Source organism: Macaca fascicularis, chromosome 1 (genome assembly GCF_037993035.2).
Source record: "Macaca fascicularis isolate 582-1 chromosome 1, T2T-MFA8v1.1".
Classification (NCBI taxonomy): domain Eukaryota; kingdom Metazoa; phylum Chordata; class Mammalia; order Primates; family Cercopithecidae; genus Macaca; species Macaca fascicularis.
The window spans coordinates 171379064-171404322 of record NC_088375.1 but is presented as its reverse complement, the minus strand read 5'-3'; the positions used below and the strand labels follow the sequence as shown (position 1 = coordinate 171404322).

Below are 25259 nucleotides of genomic sequence, written 5' to 3'. Positions count from 1 at the left end.
CCAGTCGCATCACTTCCCTGCTCAAAATTCTGTAATAGTCACTTTCAGGGGGAAAAAAAAAAATCTAAGCCTCTCAGTCTCTACCTTCAAGGGCTTACAATGTCTGCCTCTCTTACTCTTCATAAGTAAACTGAAAATTCCTAGAAGGCTGGGACTATGTCTCTCAATAAAAACAAATAAATAAATTAATTACATAAATTAAATTAAAAACAGGAGAAAGCATTACAATCTATTTAAAAAATTTTTTGAGTGATCCTTAATTATGTGCCAAACTCTATTCTAAGTGATTTGGTCATCCTTAATCCTTACAAAAACCCCATAAGGAAGATGCTATTATCTCCATTTTACAGATGAAGATATGAGGCACAGAGAGTTTAAGGAACTTACTCAAGGTCATATAACTGGTAAAGGATGGAGGCCACAGTGTGTCCTGGGAATGCATTATAGTCCCATAGGGCAGGGGCATGGAGTGCAAAGGAAACTAGAAGGTATGTTGGAGCCAGATTATGGTACACCTGAAGTATCTTACTAAAGGGCTTGGGTTTTCTTCTACAAGCAATGAGGTAGCATTAAACAGTTTTGGTTTTGTTTTGTTTTGTATGAGACAAGGTCTCTATCTCTCAGGCTAAAGTGCAGTGGCAGGATCATTGATCACTACAGCCTCAACCTCCTGGGCTAAATCAAGCCTCTTACCTCAGCCTCCCAAGTAGCTGGGACCATGAGCATGTACCAACATGCCCAGCTAACTTTTTACTTTTTTGTAGAGACAGGGTCTTGCTATGTTTTCCAGGCTGGTCTCAAACCCCTGGCCTCAAGCGATCCTCCTGCCTCAGCCTCCCAAAGTGCTGGAATTACAAGCATGAGTCATCATATTCATTGTGAATTAAATGTTTTTGACCAGAGGAGTGACTGGCATGCTCCAACTGACATTTAAGGGAATAATCTGAGTAGTCATGTCTATGACTGAGGAACAAGGGACTAGAGAGTGTTTCTCCATCTGTATCCTTCTTCCCAATTAATGATAACACCATTTCTTCTAGACATGCAAATTTCATATCTGGGAGTTACTGTGAACTCTTTCTTCCTTAGCAATCAGACACCACTTAGTTCCATCCATTTTACTTCTTCAGTCCTCTCAAAGTCATCATCATCTCCTCTTTTCCAGTCTCACTGCCAATAATTTAAATTGCAACTTCATCATCTCTTAATAAGATAACGAAATAGCCTCCTTGCTATCTCCAGTCTTTTACTCCCTCAGTTTATCCTTCACATTCCCGCAAAGAATAGTTCCAAAATTTTATTTCAATCATGCCAATCAGTTAAAGACCTTTACTGGCTTCTTAATAACTTTGGGCTCTTTAGCCCAGTATTCAAGAGTCTTTATTATTTTACTCTGGCCATTCCCTTATCTCATTTCAGTTATACCAAACCACATACTGCTCCTTGTGTCTTGCATAAATCTGTGTCTTTACTTGTGCTATGTTCTCTTTCTTTTCCCAGAACTCTGTTCCTTTCTTTCTCCACCTAATTGCTGCTTATCATTCACAACAGCTCAAGTATTATTTCTTAGGGAAACCTTCCTATCCACCTATTCTCTTTCCCAGGCATAGTTAGTTATGTTTCTTTTGCGCTCCTGTAACATTCTATCATGTATTTATAACTCATCACACTACATTTTAGCTATGGACTTCCTTGAATAAGTCCCCCATTAGAGTGAGAATATGTCTTACTGATCTGGTTATTTAAGCAATATTTATTGAGCCATACCTCCACCCCTACACACCTAGTACTTGGCTGGAGGCTAGGGATACAACAGTGAGCAGAAAAAAATTCCTGCCCTTCTGGAATTAACATTCTGAAGGTAGAGTCTATCTTCTTATTTACTTTTGTAGTTCCAGTGCCTGGCCCTTGATGAATACGATAAGGTTAGAAAAAGAGCTGGGTCTAACAACTAGCCTTTTGAATATTTTCTTTTCAAAGGATCTTTTCCTTTATCTACGTTCCCTTTTAAATTTCTTCCCTGTGTTTTTTAGTCAAATACTTCCATGTAGTCTAAATGTACTATACCTAGACAAAATTTCTAAGCAAATTTCAATTTTTACATTTCCCTTCTCTCTTCTTCTATCCCTTTCTGTTTCCTTATCACACATCTATTGTCCATTTCCCTTGAGACCAAGTACTTTCTGGCTGTCCAGAAGTACCATTAGGCATCCAACTTAGTACTTTCTTTTCCCAAAGTATCCCAGATTCTAACTTCTCCCAAATCTCCTCTGGAAACCCCTAAAGTCAGAGCTAGCTGGTCAGTAGCATCTTCTGTATTGAAGGTTTCACACTTTCTCAATCCCTACCCAGTGAGAAAGGCCCTCCTCTGCGCTGTTTCCCCTTGCCATGGCACCTATCAACCTGCATGACAAACACTGATTCTCTTGCCTGGTTCTTCCTTGAGGAATCTTGGGTTTAATTCTTCTTTTCATTCCTAGTACTTTCCAGGTCTACACCAGTTCAATAAATTACTAATAAGGAATAAATGAGTAACTAAATATATATTATATACTTATATATCCTCTCCCCCTGAATTCAGCTGCGGGTATGACTTAAATCCAAGAAATTTCTGTATTAGAATGAGAGTTACCAAAAAAGGCAGCCAGAGATACCTACGTTTGACCCAAGGAAAACTTGTTTCTTTAAAAATGATAGAAGAATTTAAATTTTAAAAGATGTGTTTTGGCCTGGCAGGGTGGTTCACACCTGTAATCCCGGCACTTTGAGAGGCTGAGGTGGGAGGATCTCTTGAGGCCAAGAGTTTGAGACTAGCCTGGACAATAGAGTGAGATCCCATCTCTACAAAAAATAAAAATAAAAAATTAGCTGGGTGTGGTGGTATGCATCTGTAGTCCCAGCTACTCAAGAGGCTAAGGCAGGAGGATGGCTTGAGCCCAGGAGGTCGAGAGCTGCAGCCATCTATGATTGCACCACTGTACTCCAGCCTGGGACATAGAGTGAAACCCCGTCTCAAAGAAAAACAAAAAAATGTGTTTCCATATCCCTGATCCATGTCACATCATGTTAGTGTAACTTTAGTACATGACTTCTGCATTGTTTGCTAACTGACATTCTGTGTGAATAAAGCGTGGATCACAATGGTGTTTCTGTATGTTATCCAAGTGGGTCCTTTCCCCAGGATGTGAGTGAGCCTTTGGCATGGTCTTTTTAAGATTTTGCCAAGGGAAGACTGGGCTGGAACTGAGGAGCTAACATACCATTGAAATCAAATATCCCGTTGGGTGCACTGGAGGGTAGAGAAGGGATTCCTGCATGCACACTAAATGATGAACTTTTCGAAGGGCAGGGTCGTGAGAGGTCTTCCAGGTCACCTAGTGTTCTGGGTCATGCATAAGTAAGAAATGGACACAATACTCCCCGCAAAGAATCCTTCCCACAGGACTCATCCTGTCCCTTCCTCCCCTCCCCCACACAAGGCGGAATCCCCACCCAGTGCACTGCCGGCGCGGTAGCCACTGCCCCTAGAACCAGATCTCTCTCCCAATCCTGTCCTCTCCAACCTCCGGATATGTCAAGGTTTCTTTTTTTTTTTTTTTTTTTTTTTTTTTTTTTTTTTGAGACGGAGTCTCGCTCTGTCACCCAGGCTGGAGTGCTGTGGCCGGATCTCAGCTCACTGCAAGCTCCGCCTCCCGGGTTCACGCCATTCTCCTGCCTCAGCCTCCTGAGTAGCTGGGACTACAGGCGCCCGCCACCTCACCCGGCTAGTTTTTTTGTATTTTTTAGTAGAGACGGGGTTTCACCGTGTTAGCCAGGATGGTCTCGATCTCCTGACCTCGTGATCCGCCCGTCTCGGCCTCCCAAAGTGCTGGGATTACAGGCTTGAGCCACCGCGCCCGGCATGTCAAGGTTTCTTAAGCAGGGGTTTTCCAATCTGCCCGTTGAGGAACTGCCCCTGAGGCAAGGCGGGCGGGCCCAAGCTGCGATGTGGAGAATTCGATGTCCGAGCGACCTCCTCGGAGGAGTGGGTCGAGTTAAATATAACCGCGCGAATGGAATGGCGCTAAAAATAAGGCAGCAGCTGGCCTGTCCACAGCCCTGTCCCGGGAGGGGCGGGGGCCCGAGTGGTCTTGGGCAGGAAGGCCGCGTCCGGCCCATGGGCGAGGAGGCTGCGGCGTCCGCAGCCTGGGCTGGAAGGCCTGGGAGGCCGCGCTCTGTGGGCCCCGGGCCCTCCACTCGGGCTGGGTCGCGGGCCTGGACGGGGACTGTCCAGAGGCATCCGAAAGCCGGGCCAACTTGCCTGGACGTTAACAAGGCGGAAGGGCTGGGCGCTGAGGTCCTGCCCGCCCGGCCGCCAGAGGGAGCCGGGCGCCAGAGGAGGACAAGAGGAACCCTCCAGGAGGCCGGGCGTCTCCGGAGACCAAAGCGCCGGGGGACCCGTGGAGGTCTGCTCCACGCACTGCTCTGAAGGCTGCCGGGGCGGGTGGCGCTCGGCCTTTCAGCTCCCTGCCTTCCCACAAGTCCCTTCCCGCGCGCGCCCCACGGCCCTGCCCGCCCTCCCGCGTCAGCGCCCCAACCATCAAGCCAGCAATTGAAACGTTTCCAAAACGGGCTATTTATTTGCTCCCAATAAATCGATCGGCGGTGATTAAGGAATCGATGTGGCCTGGGTGGGCGAGTCGCTCGCGGGGAGGGATGGGGGCTTTCGCCCAGCGCCTGCAGGGAGGCCGAGGGCGGGCGCGGGCCTGAGGGAGGCGTGTCCCGCCCGAGCCACACCCGAGGACCCGACACCTGGGTGCGCAGGCCCCGGAAGGCCGCGTTCCCTCGGGCGGAGAGGGGCGCGCGCGGGCCGCCTGCTTTCCTCGGCCCCTCTCGCCTTTCTTTCTCGCGCGCCGGGGAGGCTGTGGCTGCCAGCGTCTGCCGAGCTGCTCAGAGGCTTTTGTTGCTCCTCGGCCGGCTGAATGGGGATTTTGTAAAGCGGGACAGATAAAAATGAGCAGCATCATATTGTTTGACAGAATGATCTCGCATGATGAAGTGTCGGCTCCGAAGGGGGTGAAAATGGTGAATTCCTAAAAACCCAGCCCTGGGCTCCTCCTCGAGCTGCCGGTAGCCTGGAGGGACCCAGCGGACAGCCGGGCCTGGCCGCATCGCTCCAAACGGTGTCGGAAAGACTCCGGCTTTCAATGCCAAGTCATTTTTAAGCCCCGATCCTGTCCAGGACCTTTCTCCTCGTGGATGAAAAGAACAATTTTCGAGAGAAAGGCTCGTTTTGATTAAATCTGACATGCTGCTGATAACTCCATGCTAATGTGAAATAATTAACATAATAGCCATAATTAAAAGCACGCTAACAATGCCATAAATTTATCACACAATTTTACTAGCTTTCTGCCCCTAACTGCTCTCTCATCGTTAATTAAACGTGTTGCCTTTTACAGAATGGATGTTTATACATTTCCAATATAAATAAATTCGAAACCATCCACTCTCTCTTCCTCTTTCTCTCCTCCTTTCCTTTTGGTCTCTCGCCATTTACAGTCACGCCTTGGCGTGGACCCTGAGTGGCAGACACCTTGAAAATAAATGAAGTTTTGAGATGCAAATCCAAACAAGAACACTAAAATAGCCTCTTTTTTTTCCACCCCGAAAAGATCCGGAGAGGTATACAAGGGGGGAGATGGGGTGGGTAAGAGAGTTAAAAATTCCCCGCTTTGGGAAATGGAAATAATCTGAGTGGGTTGGGGCCTTGGGTATCACCTCTGCCCTTTCCCACCTTCCTTGTTGGCGGCTATCCAGACAAAGAGGCCGGTAATAGTTTAACGAATCTATGCACATTGTCAAAAGAAGCAGACTTTGATTGTTGTGGGCGCGGGGCTGTTGGGGAGAAAGGAGGGGTATTTTTCTAATAACCCCACCCACGTTTTGCTCCCTCTTGGACACAGAATAACTGCTCTTGGTGGGGGACACGCCCTTCACTCCCCGGAACCTGGTCCCAACGCCCCGGATTGTAAGAAAATTGCACCCGCGCGCGGGCGTGATGATTCTATCTCACGTCGCGCCAACGATTTATTCAAGTCACTGGCACTGTCTCTGACTTAAAAGAAGAGAAAAGAGGTATCTGGGTTCACTTGGGCCTGGTGAGGGGTAGGTGGGCAATTCCCGCCTTCCGCACTCTAACTGTGCCCCTCCTCCAGTGTTGACCACCTAAGAACCCAAAATGGGCTGTAATTAATTTCCCTTTCTCCATCATAAATTTTTCTATCCATTTCTTCCCTCCCCCATCCCCCGCCCGGGACGCACACACTAAATCTCCCCTCCCCTGGAAACGTCTCAATTTCCTTCCTATCGATCCGGACTCCACTCTTCTTGCCTCCTGTTGCTAGAACCTAGATCCCCACTCGCCCCACCCCTCACTCCCACCGCGTCCAGGTGGCTTTCCCAGCGGGGTACCACGTACTCTGCCCGCTCCAGGAGGAACCAAAGGGGTTTCATTCCATTCTCCTTTGGTTGTAACATTTCAAACATTTGAGCAGGTGAGGCAGCTGGCTGCCATCTTCCTTTTTAAATCTCTCCTGGGAAGTTCGCTTGTTGAGACTCAAAGAGTCACTCAAACTCGTAACTGTGTGTGTGTGTCTACTCATTCTTTCTCTACCTCTCGAATAACCCCTTGAGACTCAAAAACTTTTTATCCACATACACCCTTTTCCCTTCCCTTTATCACATTTTCTTCCCCCCCACTACATGTGTCTCACTTTCTCTATCTATCTCGCTTATTCCATCTCTGTCCTACAGCTTGGCGGTAACTGACGACCTGCGGGCTTTTAGCTGCAAACTGCAACTACGCGGCAAACAAATTTATTTAGCCCGGCATCTAGCCGGTCTCCGGCAGGACCCTGCACAGGGTCGGGATCGGACCCTTTCGCTGGGGCAGCCTCCTGCGTCAAGGCCAGCAGGAACCTTCCTGTCTCCCTTCCCGGCCGCCGCTTCGCCTCCTTCCTGCCCCCGGAGGTTGTGCGGGCGCTATGGTCCTCCTGGAGGGAGAAAGCCGGCGGCCGGTTCCTGAGCCGAGAGTGTCCACGGAAAAATCCTCTGCCTCCGCTGGAAATCGATATTAGGCCGGCGCGGGCGCAGGACGTCGGGGCCGCAGCCAGTAGGTTGTGCACGTCTCATCATTTAGCTAATCGAGTCGAAAAGTTTCTGTAAGGGCCGGACCCAGCATCAGATGGTAACACTGATTGAACAAGAGATTAGCACAATAGATCTCTAACCGAGGGGAAGCGTTGCTTTTCACGCTACGCGCCGTAATTAATGGTATGAATCAATTAATTTGACTTTTATTGTGTTGAAGGAAAAAAGCGCAACAAATGGAACCGGCAGCTGGGAGTTGTTCATCCTCCACCCCCTTCCCCAGGGAGGTTCCAAGGAGACACCGGGGAACGGACGGATCAGGCCCGGCCGTGGCAGAGGGAGGGTAGGAGGCAGCGACCAGCGGCGTGGAGGGATTCCAGAGAGCTAGCCTCGGCGGGCGGCAGAATCGAAATTAGGCTCATTTGGAGACTACTTCGAGACCGGTGAGGGGAGCCCTGTAGCCACCATCCTCCGGCACGCGTCCACACTTACTTGTCCACGCGGGCCAAGCCACCAAGGCCGCGGCAGGGCCAGCGCTGCGCCCCGCGCCCCTGCCTCTAGGGCTGGGCAACCCAAGCAGAGCAAAGGAAGTTCCTGAATGTGTAAATTTCAGGATTTTCTTTTCTTTTCTTTTCTTTTCTTTTTTTTTTTTTTTTTTTTTTTGGACCTTCCGACCCTCCTTCGGTTGCTGAGGCAGTTGCAACCGCGAACTCTGCAGTTCCGGGCGGTGGCCAGCCAGCTCAGCCCGGGTCAGTTTCGCGGAAGGCTGTCTAGACGGCATGGTAAACGGTTCGAAGCCTGCGGGCCACAAAGCTGTGAAGCTACAGAAATCAACTCTGAGATGCGTTTTAGGGCCGGGTGCAACCTTGGGATCATTTAGATAAAGAAAACCCGTGGAGGTTAGCGGGCGTCTCAGGATAGAGTCACCACACCCCACCCTGCTCCCAGCCTCAAGTGAGTTAGTATTCTATCCGGGGAAACTGTCTAATGAAGATGAAAGTCAGTCTGTGTGTCTCAATGCCTGTAATGAAGCAGGTTTACAGATTTTAAAATTTTTATTTTATTGAATTATTTTTAGTGTGTCTAGGCCAAGGAAAGAGGAGATCGTGGATGGGGAAACAGACTGAGGGAATCGGAAGCACCACTGTCCATCCGGAATTAAATCCACATCCCAGCATCTTCTGCAAATATTTCACTAATTATTTCCTCTCGGAACTCCTCCCCTCGTGCTCCTTCCTCTGGTGAGGCCGGCGCTCCCCTCCCAGGCCGCAGCGTACAGACAGGGATTGGGTTACGTGTGCCTGCCACACTAGGCACAGGCTCTTGCGGCTCCCAACTAGGCGGCCTAAATGCGGAAGGAAAGAGGCAGCGCATCGCGGATTCACCGGGTCAAGAGCACTGACTTTCCTTGGAGGTGTGAGGTCCACGCATCCCAGCCACGCACTTGGGGGTCGGTTTGCGGTGCCTCCCCCTCCAGTCCCAGTGAAATCCCCACAGTTTTTCCTACCATCACTGACTTGCCTTGCACTCCGCGTGCGCTGGCCACACATCCTCGCCTCCTCCAACCGCTCCGCCGCTGGTTTCCTTGGAAGTTAAATCTTGGAGGATTTGTCTACACCTTAAGAGGACAAAATCCACTTTAGTTGGCAGCAACGGAGAGCCCAGCACGCTGGCGTGCCCAAGACTGCCCAGGTTCCTCCGAGGCCATGCCCACCGCCCGGGAAGTCACCGCCCGCACACCTCATGTTTCTTCAGCCGTCCCTGGGCGCTGCGTCTACCTGGAGGCACCAGGCCTCTTCCCGGATCCACTCGACTTACCCGGGCCGCTGCCAATGCCGGCTCCTTCCCCAGCGCCTCATTTCCGATTTTTTCATATGCTAAGTCGTTTAACAACTCCAAGTAGCCAGTTATGGCTTCTTTATTTATAGGGTCCCTGTTATTTTACGTCGTTTTTATTTCTCTCGGCAACTATTCTAATAGATTAATCAATAGCCATTTTCTGACCTTCGGGAACCCCAGCTGATGCTGTTTGTGGCCGCATGAAAAAATACATACAGGAAAACACGCTCGCATCCAGCCGGGAAAGAGCAGGCAGGACCTAAGTGGTTTGGTTGAGGGAGGGGGAAAAAGACATCTCAGCAGGTGTCTTCCCCAGAATGAGCACTGAGGCCAGAGGGAGATCTGAAGTCTAATTAGCAGGAGGGAGCCGGGTGCGCTGCTCTTACTCTTTAAAGCTAAAAACAATAAAACAAAAGGCAAAACAGAGACCAAGTTTTGCTTTTCAAAAGACGGTATGGGAACCTCGTTCTAGGTCGCCCGTCCCTGTCTAAGGAGTGTGGCAAAGGGGGGCAGAGAAGGGGGAATGGAGAGGGGGCGGGGAAGGCAGGGCAGCGACAGTCGCACAGTCCCGCGGACGCTCTCAGGCCCACGCCCTCACTCGCTCACACCCACCCACACTCACACCCACCCGCTCCCTGGGTCCCAGGGCCCGGCTCCAGCCTGGGCGGGGGGTCTCCGGGCGGGCCGGAGCGCCCTCGGGGCCCGGGGGATGCTGGCGCACAGTGCGGAGCGGAGTTGCGCGTCTCTGGTCCCTTTGTTGACAATTCCCTGAACCAACTTGAGTTTGGCCGGTTCCGCCGCGGCCCTGACGTCACGCACGGTCACGTGGCCCCGCCTCCCGCTGGATCTTTAAGTAGAAAGTAATCTATCAGGCCAGTCCTTAAAACGGGACTTTCGACTACCGGGGCTTCGGCGTCCCTGACACCCAGCCCCCTGCCCCCCCGCTACTGCCCCTGCCCGCGCCCTCCCGAACTGCTCGGCGCCCGGCGTCCCGCGCCCGCCTGGACCGCTCCTGCGCCCCAAGCCAGGGCCAGAGGCCGAGGAAGGCCGGCTAAGTGAGGGGGCGCGGCGTGGAGAACCGCCGGGGCCGGGAGTGGTAGCGAGCGCCTAGTACCGAGCGCCAGGGACGGCAGGAGTTCGCGGAGCGCGGCCGCTGGGGGCGGACGGCAGAGCCCGCGCCGCGCGATGCGGGGCCGCCGAGTGTGAGCTGAGCCGAGCGGGCCCCAAGCCACCTGCGGCCCCCTCCCCTCTCCCTGCCCCCCATCTTTCGGGGGCACTCAAACCCTCTTCCCCTGAGCTCCGCGGCAGCCCCCGACCACCCCCATCGCCCTCTGCCCCCTCCCCGCCGCCGCTACCAACCCCGAGGAGGGATGACCCTCTCCGGCGGCGGCAGCGCCAGCGACATGTCCGGCCAGACGGTGCTGACGGCCGAGGACGTGGACATCGATGTGGTGGGCGAGGGCGACGACGGGCTGGAGGAGAAGGACAGCGACGCTGGTTGCGATAGCCCAGCGGGGCCGCCGGAGCTGCGCCTGGACGAGGCGGACGAAGTGCCCCCGGCAGCACCCCATCACGGACAGCCTCAGCCGCCCCACCAGCAGCCCCTGGCATTGCCCAAGGAGGCGGCCGGAGTCGGGGCCGGACCGGGGGGCGAGGTGGGCGCGCCCGAGGCGGACGGCTGCAAGGGCGGTGTTGGCGGCGACGAGGGCGGCGCGAGCGGCGGCGGGCCCGGCGCGGGCAGTGGTTCGGCAGGAGGCCTGGCCCCGAGCAAGCCAAAGAACAGCCTGGTGAAGCCGCCCTACTCGTACATCGCGCTCATCACCATGGCCATCCTGCAGAGCCCGCAGAAGAAGCTGACCCTGAGCGGCATCTGCGAGTTCATCAGCAACCGCTTCCCCTACTACCGTGAGAAGTTCCCCGCCTGGCAGAACAGCATCCGCCACAACCTCTCACTCAACGACTGCTTCGTCAAGATCCCCCGCGAGCCGGGCAACCCGGGCAAGGGCAACTACTGGACCCTGGACCCGCAGTCCGAGGACATGTTCGACAACGGCAGCTTCCTGCGGCGCCGGAAACGCTTCAAGCGCCACCAGCAGGAGCACCTGCGCGAGCAGACGGCGCTCATGATGCAGAGCTTCGGCGCCTACAGCCTGGCGGCGGCGGCCGGCGCTGCGGGACCCTACGGCCGCCCCTACGGCCTGCACCCGGCGGCGGCGGCCGGTGCCTATTCGCACCCGGCAGCGGCGGCGGCCGCGGCGGCTGCGGCGGCGCTCCAGTACCCGTACGCGCTGCCGCCGGTGGCGCCAGTGCTGCCTCCCGCCGTGCCCCTGCTGCCCTCGGGCGAGCTGGGCCGCAAAGCGGCCGCCTTCGGCTCACAGCTCGGCCCGGGCCTGCAGCTGCAGCTCAATAGCCTGGGCGCCGCCGCGGCCGCTGCGGGCACAGCGGGCGCCGCGGGCACCACCGCGTCGCTCATCAAGTCCGAACCAAGCGCACGGCCGTCGTTCAGCATCGAGAACATCATAGGTGGGGGCCCCGCGGCTCCCGGGGGCTCGGCGGCGGGCGCTGGGGGCGCCGGCGGCACTGGGGGTTCCGGGGGCGGCAACACGGCGCAGTCATTTCTGCGGCCACCCGGGACCGTGCAGTCGGCAGCGCTCATGGCCACGCACCAACCGCTGTCGCTGAGCCGGACGACTGCCACCATCGCGCCCATCCTGAGCGTGCCGCTCTCCGGACAGTTTCTGCAGCCCGCAGCCTCGGCCGCCGCCGCTGCAGCCGCCGCCGCTCAAGCCAAATGGCCGGCGCAATAGGGACGCGCCAGTGGCCGGTACCCAGGGCCCGGCGGCGGCCTCGAGCGGCAGCTGCACCTCCAGGCTGCGCGCCCCGTCCCGAGCCCGGTCCCGGTCCCGCTGCCCAATCCTGGACTCTGCCTCTCCCCCATTTCCTTTCCCCTGAGCCCCCAACGCCGACCTTCCGCGGCCTCCACCCCCTCGCGCACACTTAAGCTGGTCGAGCAAACTCACCGCGTGCCCGCCGGGAATAGCTTTCCATACAGGTAAAACCGAAAACCGAATTTTCCAAAAATGCACCCCGACGGCGCCTGCTCTTAGTACCGTGGGGATGGGAGGGAAATTCTTTGTATATATTTGTAAAAAAATTATTGACTTTCCTTTTGGGGTTTTTATTTTTTTAAGAAAAAACAAATTCCGTAGATTTAGAGCTCTGAACTTTCATTTTTTTTGAAGGTTCACTCTCCGAAGTTTTATCTGAGAAAAGAATGTATAGAGACGTTGGGAGATTTTAAATATAAAAAATTTTCAAAAAGGCAAAAAGTGTCATTCTATTATAAAAGTCTGTTTATATATGAATGAATATATATGGTATTCTAAATGTTATTCCATCGTGTTGTACACAAATTTGTAAATAAATTTTTAAAATGCCCAGCCTAGTGTTTTATTTAGTTGTCTGAAGTAAATGGCAAGATTTTTAAATGGTTTTTGCCTTTTCTCCTCCCCAGAAAATCAAGGAATTTCAAGTAATGACCTTTTCAAACTTTGTAAATTCGTAATTTGAGTGTAAGAAAATTTTAATTGGAGAAAGGAAACAGTATGCTTAATTTTAAATGTGTTAATATTTTTCTTTTAGTTTTCACATAAAATCAGGATGTGAGTGATATCATTCATATCAACCCATTAAATCTAAATGACCAGACATTTCTGTAAAGTAAGCTGACATTTAAAAAAAGAAACCGAAACAACAGCAGTCTTTAAAATTTTTTTTTTTTTTTAAATGACCAGACTTGTGTCTTCCACAATGAAAACTTCCCAAATGAGAGAGTTTCTGGTCATTTCAATTATCCTTTGAAAAGTAAGTAAATTACAAACATCCCTCTTTTTAACATTTAAATCTTAGATTTTTGAAATTATTTCTCTTCATTCCTTAAGTGGAAGTGGTAAATAGACCCAGCTGGTTTTAAAAATTTATGTTAAGGCATTTTACATTTTGCAGTGAGATTTTATTTATATTCATCTGATAGATAATACATAGTTTTGTTTTCATAATATTTTCAAATAAGATACCTCATTTATATGGCAATAATCAATTCACAACATAATTGGATTTCTGAAGGGTTCCTATAGATGCTTCCTCTCCCTCCAATCCGAAGCCTTTCTGAAGGCCAAGGAATGGTGGCCTTAATACCCTTTTAAAAACAGCTGAACATCACCTCTCTCCCCTTTTTTTCTTTACCTTAGGCTAGGTTAGTGTGAAATGCGTGATCGTAGGGCAGGAATGGGGAAGGTCCTCGTAGATTATTTTTAATGTGCATTTCAGCTGTTAAAAACCTTTTAAAAGAAAGTATGAAGGTAGAAATGAAACATCTTGATGTGGAAGGCTGGTTCTCACCACTATCAGCATATCCTCAAAAGGCATCAATTCTAATTATTTTGTAATTAATTTAGCTGTTACAATTACTTGTGCGAAATCGCTTTTAAAAACTGGAGCGAGTAGCAGTGCTGTCGGCTCGGCCCTGCGCGCGTCCTTTTGGTTAAACCCGGCCAGTGCCCAGTGTTGTCCACTTTGCCTCACTGGTGGTGGAGATGCCTCCCCGTCGCGGATCCCAGCCTCATTTCTCCTCTGTCGACGTGGGCTGGGAGTTGCTTTGAAATACACTTCCTTGCAAATACCGAATCTGTTTTCCTGGTAAACCGTAAACATTATTGTGTCCTTGAGTAAACATTCCTTCGGGATCAGGGTCCTAAAATGAAACAAGCTGCCGGGGGTGAGATAGTTTAACTTGATAAACAAGAACCTGATAACCACCGCGAGAGAGGAGCAATGGTAACCTTCACCGAGGGGAGATTATGGACCACACGGTCTCCGGGTGGGTCCCTTCTAATCTCCTTTTACAAGGAAAACTAAACGGATCTAATTTTGTTTGTGTGTTGCAGCTATAAAAGTAACAAGTTGTTTCACAGTTGTGTCTGGCTAATCGGTTTTTACACAAACAGCAAATGGTACATGATTTGTGCAAACACATAGAGAGGTTATTTCTAAATTTAGCTGACACCCCCTGGGAAAAGGGAAAGGCAGGGCTTCTTGAATTCACTTTTAGCCTCAAGAAGCTGCTGATCCAAGGCTTCTAAATGACATTGGATAACAGGGGCCTCATTCCATCCCTGATCCTTTGTTACTTATAAAATTACTCGCTCATATTTCCTCGCATAGCAGCAATACCGGCCGAGCCTGCGCCAGCAGCGTGACACTCAGCCACAAGCCGCCGCCGGAGACTCGCAGGGCTTTTTCCAGGGCTACATTCATTAGGCGGCGGGGTGAACAGGAGAGACCTGCCGGCAACTTTCCTTCCAGCCAAATCTTACCCTTGAACGACGGCCTAGAGATGGTCCCCTTCCTTTATGTCGTGGAGGGCAGGAAACTCTCGGACCCAGACCCCCAACCTGCCAGCGGTTGTTTAAAGTCCTGGTAGATGTCAGGAAGATGGGCCCGACCGTCGCACCCTCAAAAACTTTTTGGTTTAAGCTTTTGAAACCTCGAAGATTTAGCACAGAAGGGGAAATGCAAATATCATAGATAATGATCGCAAGCACTTAGTGGTAGGGCGGGGGGAAGCCTGAAACCCTTGTTTGATGTTACGGAACTCAGGCATCTGCGACAAACGACACTGGAAACAGCTCTCTCGTTGAGATTTAAAGGCAACTACTGATATTCACTTTTTATTCCACTTAAGAAAAGAAAACTAAAGGAAGGGAGGGCAGATTTATTTGCAATAAAAGGAGGAAGCGGGTTGATTTTTATGGGGAAGATTTTAGCTTTCGGCTACACACGCATTTAGACGTTTCTACTTTCTCTAGCACTTATTCCTAGAAAAATCAATCCAGCCCTGAGGCCTGTGGCCCCTACAGTGTTCCCAGGACCAAGTTCTGAGTGGGACCGGCCGCATCTAGTCCCTCCGGAAGGTGGATCTGGATGTCCAGGGAAAGGCAAACGAAGAGTAGAGCAAAACATGTGCGGGCTGAGGGCTCTCGATGCGATGGCAGATGTGGCCTGTAGGGGGCGACGAGCAGACGGAAGACTTCGCGGTTTGTCTGGAAGGGTCCAGCCCCAGCCCCGAAGGCCTCTCCTTCCCTCCCACGCTCTGAGCCTCCTGACATCGTTGCTTATTCTTAGGCCCCATACGCCTAGGTCGAACCTCAAGAAGCTGCTTTCCTCCTCTCCTCTGCCTGTGTCCTGGGAGGAACAGAGTCCCAAGAGGAGTTTGTCCTAAAGATTGGGAGGCAATAAAGTTTAGTGATGAGGAAACATTGACTTGGAAGCAATTAAGAGTTATATTTGAGGTTATTTATTTCACGTGGTTTATAGGGTGAGTCTTGTTAGTAAGGAGAACATGAAAGGCTGATACGTGTGTGAGAGAGGTGGGTATTTTTAACTTGAGTCCCTTGAGAAACTGTCCTGAGGGGTATGTGATCTTTCAGATCTTTCTTTCAGAAAGTGTGTTCCAGAGCCTTATGTCCCCCGACTCCACCTGTGTCCCCGGTGGTGCAAGCTGCAGAATAAAGTAGTGGAGGTAGGAGGTTGAAAGGGCATTCTGAAAGTGCCAGGCTGAGCTTTGTGGGGGGCCGTCTGTTTCAAGGGAGGAGGCGACAGGAAGAAGCAGGATGAGAAAGGCCTTGCAGAAGGCGTTCCAACAGGGATTAGGCATTTCCTAACTGTGACTTTGGACAAGCTGCTTGGTTTCTTTGCATGTCTGCATTTCCTCGACTCTACAGTGAGAATGAGTCTGCCTGTCACCCGGGCTTGCAGAATTAGGTGAATTGGTGTCAGTGAAAAATGTCTTATAAACTGTAAAGTACTGGGGGCATGTAGAGTTTGTTTTTTAATGGCCTCTGCACGAAGAAACAACTCTGTTCTAAGCACTGGTACACTACCAAATACGTTGACTTGGTTTTGAACAATTTGATTTTAGGTATGAAAGGTGGATTTTTCTAAGAGAGGTTGCAGAACCCATCCCAGGAAACTCCCACCTCAGAAAGGGCTTTTAAAAGGTGGAGCCTCCTCCTGGTCTGTAGCCCTTTCACCATGCCTGCGGAGAAGCCCTCGGTGCCCACCCATCCTTCAGCCTGCACCCCCAGCTCCAGGGGCAGGGCATACCTCTCTCTTCTCTCTGGCAGAGCGGCCTACTCTGCTGTTTGCCCCTATGCTTCCACTATCCGAGGCAAGTGGGGAAACCTGAGTCCACTGCTGACAGACACCCATTAGTGCAAAATGTGGCCTGGGAGGCGAATTAAAGGTAACCAGATCCCAAACCCACTTAAAAGACCACCCTCCCCTTGCTGCCCTCCAACAGTTGGCAGAGTTACACCGAGAGCCAACTACTCTCTTCGCCACTCCTCCTCCCCTTGCCCTCTGAGGAATGTACAAGCCATTCTTTGCTCCCTGGGGTACACAAAACAAAATTTGAAAATAAATGTAAAACCAGCCAGGGTGTCTGTAAGACAGCATAACCATCTCATTTTTATTTCCTGAAGTGCTGTCATATATTAGAATTTTCCTAAATGCAGAATTAAATTGGTCCCCTCCCCCATTTTAACATAAAACTGCTACCTAAGGCTCTCCTCCAGATGATCTGTGCTTTTGCACACAGCTCAGTCCCATCAGGGGCGAGGTGGGGAAAAAGAGGGACACCTTCACTCTCTTGCCTGAGTCCTCTGGTGCTGAAGAATATCGGCATTAGAAGTGGCCTCCGGGGTCACCCTGGCCCTCTTTTCACACAGGCCCACCCAGAAGGTTCTGGGACTTACCCAGAGTCACTCAGCAGCCCAAGTGCAAGCTATGGAAGTACTCGGAGGAGGAAAAAGTGTGCTTTACCCAGCAAGAAGACGCCACTTGAGGAAACAAAAACAGCAGACTCTGGGGCAGGGAAGATTGGGGAGGGTTGAGAGAAGGGAAAGACAGACATAGACGCGCCAGGCCGATGGAACTCAGCTCCGGGAAGGCTGTGGACCTGGACCCTGGGGCTTCCCGCGGCCTAGGCGCCTCTAGCCCGGCGATGGGCGGTTCTGCCGGGACCGACGGCCCCATTTCCTTCTTGCCTCATGATTTGGAAGGGAGGAAAGAAGGCGGGAACTGCAGGTCCGAAGCTCCCCTCGCCCAGCGGCCCAACCACAGTGCTGTCGTGTCGGGGATCGGTCCCCAAGGGCGCCCCCAACCCTCTGTCCACGCCAAGATCACCCCCGTGCTAACCTCGAGGGCTCGGCCTGCGGGACTCCAGCTGCCCCTGCCTGGAGGGAGGGAAGGGAGAAGATAATACGAATTAATTACGAAGGAAACCCAGGTGTGAAAGGCACCCTCCGCGGAGCTGGGCGTGCAGCGGGGCGCGCGGTGGGGCCTCTGCTCCCGTCCCAGTCCCGCGGCGACTCAGTTGGCGGATCATGGGAGGCTCGCGAAGGAAAATAAATCCCCTCAGAGTGAACCTGGGAGGCCGTGAGGACCCAGCCTGGGATCTCTGGGGAAATAGGGGCTAGTTTACCACGGTCTAATTAAGCCACAGCCCTAGTGTGAGGACCCTGGCCACCCGGCCGGGCTGGGGGATGGATGGGAGTGTCCCCCACCCCCGGCCGCGAACCGGCAGCGAGAAGCACATTCTCCGCCATCCCTGGCCCCGCTGCTCCCGCCTCTGCGGACTCCGCGTTTGCCATGCTGCTTCCCGGGGTCCGGGGACCAGAGCTGCGGTGCACGTCTTAGTGAAGGGGAGAGTTTTGGTTCTTTTCCTGCCTCCATCCCTCCCACTTTCCTCTCAACAGATGGTAAGGAAGACTCAGTTTTCTCCGAAAAAGCTCCTGTTACCCCTTTCTGCAAGGGGCGCGTGCCTAGGTTCGCGAGGAGCTCTCTTGTCCGCCCCAGAACAATCCTAAACTCTGAATGTTCTTTTTGCTCTCGAGGTTCCCCTGGGATGCAGCGTCTCCTCCGCGAAGCCTTCCTGAGCCTCCCTGCCCAGGTCAGTTGCTTCTTCTTGAAGCTCACCGTGCCAATTAATGAGCCATTGTCATTAGTGTTGCCCTGTGAGTTCCTGGTGAGTTCCTGACCGCCTAGCATTGCTGAACACAAAGGGGACGATCTAAATTATTTGTCTGATGAATAACAGCCTTGCACCACGGGAACGGGGATAGGGGATCTTGAAGGCTGTTAACTTATCAAATCAAATCTTTCTCAAGAGTTTGGGGGACTGTTTTCTTCCCATTTCTTTTCTTCAGTTTCCTTCTTTGTAATAAATGCTTTTTATAAACACTTAATTTTTTAAATGAATGAATGTTAAGCCTTTATTAGAGGTCTAAAAAGCATAAGACCCATCAACTATGTATATTTCTCAGTCATTGTGAAATTAGCTGAAAACTTCTCCCAGCCTGAAGTACCAGTAGCTGGTTCCACCTCCCACCCTAATGTAGAAACCTCTTCAGAACACCTCGGTTTTCAGCCAGCATCTGTTTCCATTTTTCCGGTGGAAGAGGAAGAGGAACCACCACCTCACAAAACAATCCATTCCACTTAAGGGCATCGTTATTTGTTCAAGAGTCTTTCTTTTCTAGAATCCCTTTATTTCCTTAGTAAAGGATAGTGGATTTGAGAGTCATTTGCTCAGATTTTCATATGAAAGACGGTCGTATTTCCGTGTGTTGGGTTTCTTTATTTAGAAACACAAAGAATTCACTGTACTTTGGTTCCTACATTAAAAAAACTATTTGTGGGGGGAAACTGAGCAAAAGCTAAAGTTTTTAGAAAGCCTCTGGATTCTGTATTCATTACACACCATCCAGGGTGGTCCAGAGGCCTTGCTTTGAGACCCACTTGGAGAGCCTTGGGTTCAGACTACACTGGTGGTAAAACTCTTGTGGAATGGTTGTAAGAGTTTTGTGTTCTTGTTTTTTTTTAACCAGGTAAAAAGCTTTTTTTTTTTTTTTTTTTCATTTTGTTTTTACAAGCTAAGATAAAAAGTATTTTTTTAAAAGTTAAATCATTTAATTCATCTTTCATTGCTGTATTCCTTGGCATAAAAGTTACGTCTTACCTATATTAGTCATCTAAACCACTCATCATATAAAACTAGGAACTTAGATGTCTTCTCTGGAAAATATTAATATAGATTCCACTGTTTAATTACAGAAGCAGAGAGAGGGAAAATCCCAGATATTTGGCCTTTGCCTTCCAATTGGAATCAAGATAATGTGTTCTTTTGTGTTACCCATTTAATGCATTTTTTTTGACAAATTTATATCCCAGTTTGTGTGGTTCCCATTTGATTTAGTCTTCATATAGCCCTGTTTGTTTCCTTCTTTGCCATTATTACAGGTTATACTGGTAAACCTTCTCTCAAATTCTACCAGCTTGCAAATGTAAATGTTGGTTATAAAAGCAAGGTAGTATCAAGATCAGCACAAATTAATCACAACCACTGTGAAGCATCTGCTTTATTGATGGTACTTCAACAGCATCATCTTTCCACATATATCAGGAATTAAGACTTTATAATAAAGTTGCTCTTGTTGCTAGAGGGAATCAAGTACAAGAGTTAATAGATTGGATTAAAAGACAAGACTAATTCCTAGTCCTAGTCCTGACATTGAATTTAGAAGCCCACATACAGTAAAGATTGCTAGTGAAAATTTAGCTGAGAGAAGGAAAGGAATTATAGTATAACAACTATCATTTCAAAATTTTAGCTTTTTGAGTAACTGTTTTAAAAATTCAGAGTTTTTTTTAAACCTTGATTTTACTTTTATCTTGATTTAAGATATCTGTCATTCAAACCTCCAGCAGTTTCAGAACTTATTTACTCTAATACTGATACTATATAATACAATTCAGGGTAAGGGACTGAAATATTCTCTGCTACCACCACCTATGAGGTCCAACAAATAATTTGAAGAAGACTCACAGGAGATTATGAGCAGGAATCCATGCTCAACTTTGGGAACCAGTATTCTAGTGCAGTATATTCAAAATACATACTTAATGGGTTACTTTTTTTGTTGTTGTTACTTTAAAATAAAATATTCTTACAGTAAATGAGATGAAGTTTGGGAAGCATATTATTAGTTGTGAGAGCTGAACACTTATGATGTGAGAGATATCTATATTGTATTTTTCAAACTGATTCCCTTACTTGGGAAGGTTTCTTATTTGAGACAGAGAATGATATTCTGGAAGGAGCATAGGCTTTGGAATTGATAATCTTAGGGTCAAATTCTGGCTCTGCCATTTCTGAACTATGTGATCCTGATTAAAGTTACTTAGCCACTCTGAATCTCAGTTTTCTTACCTACAAAATGAGGATCAGAATAGGAAGATTTACTATCACGTATTTGGAGTGCTCAAATATGGGCGCTCTTAGTACTATAACAGTTTTGCTGTTATATAGTGGTCACATTTTCATGAGGCTACCTTAATTTTTACTCTGATATCATATACCAAATAGTTGCACATTTCATATTTAAAAATGAAGTCATTGAGACCACTGTCCCTTCCATCTGTTTGAGCTAGGTATCATTTTTGTGTTCTCACAACTTAACAAATGTGAAACAATTTACTCTGTAGTGTTGCTTGGTAAATCACTTTTTCACTTTCAGGATATTTTTCAGTCTTGTGCATGAGAGGTCTTGACAATAGTCATTAAAGATATGATAGCATTTTCACAAGAACAAGGACATGTGTCTTATGTCTCTTTGCTGAGCTCCAGTCTGGGTGGACTAGTTTTAACATTTCTCTAGATCTACACTAATATTTCACTAGGATACGTCACTATCTGCCTAGGTCGGATCTGATTAAGTCAGTACCTACCTTTGCTAATAAAGACCACCTTAGTTACACTATCTAGTTAATGGGAGGATGTGATGTTGTATAGTTCCAGGAGGATGGGATAGAAGTCAGCCGGTTTGGGTCTGCTGGATGGTGACTTTGGTTAAGTCACTTGAAACTCAAAACTGCAGATTATTATTATCTAGTGGAGACATATTACATATTTGTTTAGCTTACTCCCATTAAACCAAACATCATTTTAAAAGCAGTGTTACAGTTCTTTTAGAATTAGTCTAGCAGGTTTTCCAGTTCTCACCAGAAAACTAAAGAAATAAAAATAAAAAAATAGAGAGAGAGAGAATGAAAATCCACTTAAATGTGAAGCTACCCTGAATTCCACTTAATGGGCACGAGATGCAGGGAAGTGAAGCAAGGGTGGCACAAATTGCTGTTTCCATAGTTAGTGTCAGTTCTCTTATCCTTTTCTTTTTTCTTTTCTTTTTCTTTCCTTTTTTTTCTTTTTCTTTCTTTCTTTTTTTTTTTTTTTTTTTTTTTTTTTTTTGAGGTGGAGTTTCACTCTTGTTGCCTAGGCTGGAGTGTAATGGCGCAATCTCAGCTCACTGCAACCTCTGCCTCCCGGGTTCAAGCACTTCTCCTGCCTCAGCCTCCCAATTAGCTGGGATTACAGGTGCCCACCACCATGCCTGGCCAGTTTTTTGTATTTTTTTTAGTAGATATGGGGTTTCACCATGTTGGCTAGGCTGGTCTCGAACTCCTGACCTCAGGTGATCCACCTGCCTCGGCCTCCCAAAGTGCTGGGATTACAAGCATGAGCCACTGCACTCGGCTCTCTTATACTTTTTACAGTATGGGCATCTTGCTGCCAAAAGTGTTGGTGTTTAAATATACTGTTATGCCCAGACCGTTTATTCCCCGAAGAAGACCACCAGAGTCCAGAGTCAAAGCTAAGCAGCAAGGATCTTTATTACAGGTTCGAACCTGGAGCTCTCACTTGCTCGTGAAACGAGACGGGCAGGAGAGCTCCCCTACTGAGCTCCGAACAATGTTATATAGTCTAAGGAAAGTAGGCATAGAATCATTATACAAATTAGAGGTATGATTGGCTGGAGTTTGAACAAAGCGATTTGGCAAACTATGATTGGTTCCCGCCATTTCTGATATTTCAGTACAACCCTTGAGGCGGAAGAGCATTTTTACACAAAGGCAGTTAATTATATTGCATCAGGTTGCACGACCAGTTTATGGCTATCTTGCTTAAACACACCTTGTGACCTGGCTATCTTACTTAAACATTCCTTGTGACCTGGCCTCAGAAAGAGAAACATGTACTTACAGAACTTACGAAACCTCTGGTACGTGCAAAGATTAGAGAGCAGAACAAGGGTGTAGCGGGTGGGGGGCGGGTACACATCTATCTTTGTGTCCTTTCATTTCTCCCTTCTCATAAGTAACTGGATGTCCAATCTTGGATTTCCAGAGTCTTATAATATAGCCTCACTTTCTGGGTGCAGGAGAGGCTGGTGATGGCTACGGAGGACCATTAGTTGGATGGTATCAAACCTTTCTCTGACAAATTGTAAAATTTTATTTACCACACAGGGGCCTATAGTGAATAGAAGTAGTAAAGACATTAGAGGGCCTAAAAGGGGTGCCAGAAGGGAAAACATTGAAGAGCTCCACCAATTGTTAGCGGCTGTAGTGAATTGTTGCTTTTTCATTTCTAAGCTTAGTTCGTGTAGGCGTTGCACTCTTTCCTCAACTAACCCTGACTCATTTATATAGAAACAGCATTCTTCTTTGAGGAACATACAGGTACCTCCTTTCTCAGCCGTGAGTAAGTCTAAGGCTCTGCGGTTTTGAAGGGTGACCTGTGCTAGGGAGGTGAGCTGCCGCTGAAGGGAGGCTAGGGAATAGGCGGAGTCTTCCATAGCAACAGAGAATTGTTGTAACAGCTTGTCGTTTTCTATCATGGAGTGTTGTAGGGCCCCTCCTGCTAACCCCGCTGCGACGACAGAGGTGGTTAAGGATATTCCGGCAATTAGTGGTAGAAAAACTGCTCGTCTATGTCGCGCAGTTTTAGTTGGGGCGGTCCCTGACCAGCCTATGAACTCTGCCGGGGTTAGCAGTGTCAGTCGGGGAACTAGGGTAACAGGGATACACAACTGTCCGTCAGAGATGCTTTTGGACAGAGTTTTTAACAGAGTCATATTACACCAGAAGAACACACCAGGGGGAGCATATATGGGACTATTAGGGTATGTAGCCGATTGGTTGCAGAGGCTGTTGCTAAATGCCGAATAACAATAGGGGTATTTCTCTTGGTATGGGTCACGGTACAGGGCTACATCGGGTATCGTGACTATCGATGAGTTAAAACCTGTATAGTTTGTGGGAGGGGAGGATAGAGGAACAGCCGTTAATGGTGGTCTTCCTAGGGTTGCACACATAAAGCAAGAGGACAGGTCGCCTAAACCAGTGAGGTTGGCGAATGCTAGCCCTTCCCGTAATAGAGTTAGCCAGGAGAAGGGCTGCAAGTCTTGTGATAACTTGGTTTCTTGCCTGTGGATTTGTGTGTGGATTAAGGGTTGAATCTGGACTAGACTTCTCCACAGATATAAATGGCTACTGGGCCAGGTACTAGTTGATGAGTAATATACTCCCCCATGTTGTGGGGTTGTCCACCGAGAGTCCCATGGGTCTCTAATTATCCAAGTGTAAGTGACGGGAGACTCAGTTTTGTAAAAATACCACCCTTGTCGTTCTCTCCAGTATCGGACAGAGTGCGTCTTACAGTAGCTATATGGGCAACCTGCACTCTGGTGCCACCAATAATTTTTACAATTATATTCAGTTTGATCATATTCAAAACAGATCATGGGTGTTGCTGGTTGGGCAATCTGGAACCTAGTGAAATTGAGGTAAACTATAGTATTACACCCTGAGGGGGGGCAGTCTGTGCTAGCTAGCAGTTTACCCGCTTGGGGGGTTTCCCCGGGGTGAGTTTTGTTTTCATAGAGCCAGAACCTCCAGACATAGGGATTAGACGGCGCAGCAGTGAGGAGAGTCAGATGCATAAGGCATAAAAGCATAGGTAAGCTAGACATGGTTACGGCTATGGGGATGACGGCGCAGGGTTAGCTTTAAGGGATTGTTCTTAGCTTTGTCTACAGTCCATGTAACCGGTGCTCCAGACGGCTCGAGAAGGTCGGATGTTGGGTCCACTGGTTTGACGTGTGTGTAGTGGATCCACGAAGCGATGCCTTCTACTTTGAGAGCGGTGGGAGTAGTCAGGAGTACTTGCAGTGGTCCTTTCCACCTGGGTTGAAGAGTTTCTTGCCGGTGGCGCTTGACTAGGACCCAGTCTCCCGGCTGGAACGGATGAGGCGTCGGCGGAGGTCCTGCCTCGTACAGTTCTCGTAGTCTGGGCCAAATTTCCTGGTGAATTTTCTGTAAGGCTTGTAAGGAGAACAGGAGCTCAGAGACATTTTCAGTTTCAGGTTTGAGTAAGTCATCTTTTAGACTGGGGACCAGGGGTGGGGGTCTGCCATACATGATTTCATATGGTGTGAGGCCTAGTCTGTAAGGGGTATTTCGGGCCCGGAACAGAGCGTAGGGGAGAAGTACTACCCAATTAGCGCCAGTCTCCATGGTCAATTTAGTTAAGGTCTCCTTCAGAGTCCGATTCATCCTTTCTACCTGTCCTGAGCTTTGGGGCCTATAAGCACAATGTAATTTCCAATTTGCCCCCAGAATGGAAGCCAAATCCTGACTTACCTTAGCAACGAAGGCTGGTCCATTGTCTGACCCTATTTGGACAGGAAAGCCATACCTGGGGAGGATTTCTTCCAAAATTTTCTTTGCTACAACCTGAGCAGTTTCTCTCTTAGTTGGGAACGCTTCTGTCCATCCTGAAAAAGTATCTACAAAGACAAGTAAGTACTGATACCCATATTTTCCAGGCTTTATCTCAGTAAAGTCTATTTCCCAATAGATACCAGGCCTAGTTCCTCTACACCTAATTCCTGTGGTGGTCTGGGTTTGGGGGCAAGCGTTGTTTAGTTGGCAGGCTTTGCAATTTGTTGTGACATCGCTGGCCAGTTCAGCTATGCGCCTGATTCTAAACTTGGCGTGCCTGATTAAGTCCATCATTCGCCGGGCACCCAGGTGGGTTGTCCGGTGGATGTGTTCCAACACCTGCCGTCCTAATTTTTCTGGTAGGATGGTTTGGTCATTTATATCAGTCCACCACCCATTTTTAACCTGTTTTAGTGGAAGCGTGTTCATCCATTCGCGATCCTGTTCGGTATAGTCGGGAAAACATGGCAAATTTCGCGGGCCAGGATCGGGGAGCTGGAGCGCGAGGAGCTGACTGGGAGCTTTTGCTATGCTCCTTGCGGTTTGGTCGGCTAAGAAGTTGCCTCGAGCAATTGGCGTAGTTGGTTTCTGATGCCCAGGGCAATGTA

General features: G+C 49.1%; 2 protein-coding genes, 1 long non-coding RNA gene and 1 other non-coding gene across 4 annotated transcripts; 3 read left to right on the top strand and 1 right to left on the bottom strand.

Annotated features, from left to right (window-relative positions):
• Positions 1-5680: 5680 nt before the first annotated feature.
• LOC102133083 (uncharacterized) lies at positions 5681-8308 on the top strand. The gene is made up of 5 exons (XM_065549174.1): positions 5681-5689; positions 6829-7153; positions 7352-7574; positions 7829-8085; positions 8210-8308. The coding sequence occupies exons 1-4, from the start codon at positions 5681-5683 to the stop codon at positions 8013-8015; spliced, it is 744 nt and encodes a 247-aa protein (XP_065405246.1). The 3' UTR covers positions 8016-8085; positions 8210-8308.
• A 1540-nt stretch (positions 8309-9848) lies between these two features.
• On the top strand, positions 9849-12410 carry FOXD3 (forkhead box D3). Its single transcript, XM_045369785.2, has one exon. It carries the CDS (start codon positions 10341-10343, stop codon positions 11775-11777), a length of 1437 nt encoding a protein of 478 aa, XP_045225720.1. The 5' UTR covers positions 9849-10340; the 3' UTR covers positions 11778-12410.
• A 557-nt stretch (positions 12411-12967) lies between these two features.
• Positions 12968-17935, bottom strand: LOC135965172 (uncharacterized). Its single transcript, XR_010578067.2, has 2 exons — positions 17227-17935; positions 12968-15246 (listed from the first exon to the last, which is right to left on the bottom strand). It is a non-coding gene; the product is annotated as an uncharacterized lncRNA (long non-coding RNA).
• A 3106-nt stretch (positions 17936-21041) lies between these two features.
• On the top strand, positions 21042-21103 carry LOC123571057 (U7 small nuclear RNA). The gene has a single exon (XR_006695228.1). It is a non-coding gene; the product is annotated as a U7 small nuclear RNA (small nuclear RNA).
• The last annotated feature ends 4156 nt before the right edge of the window (positions 21104-25259 follow it).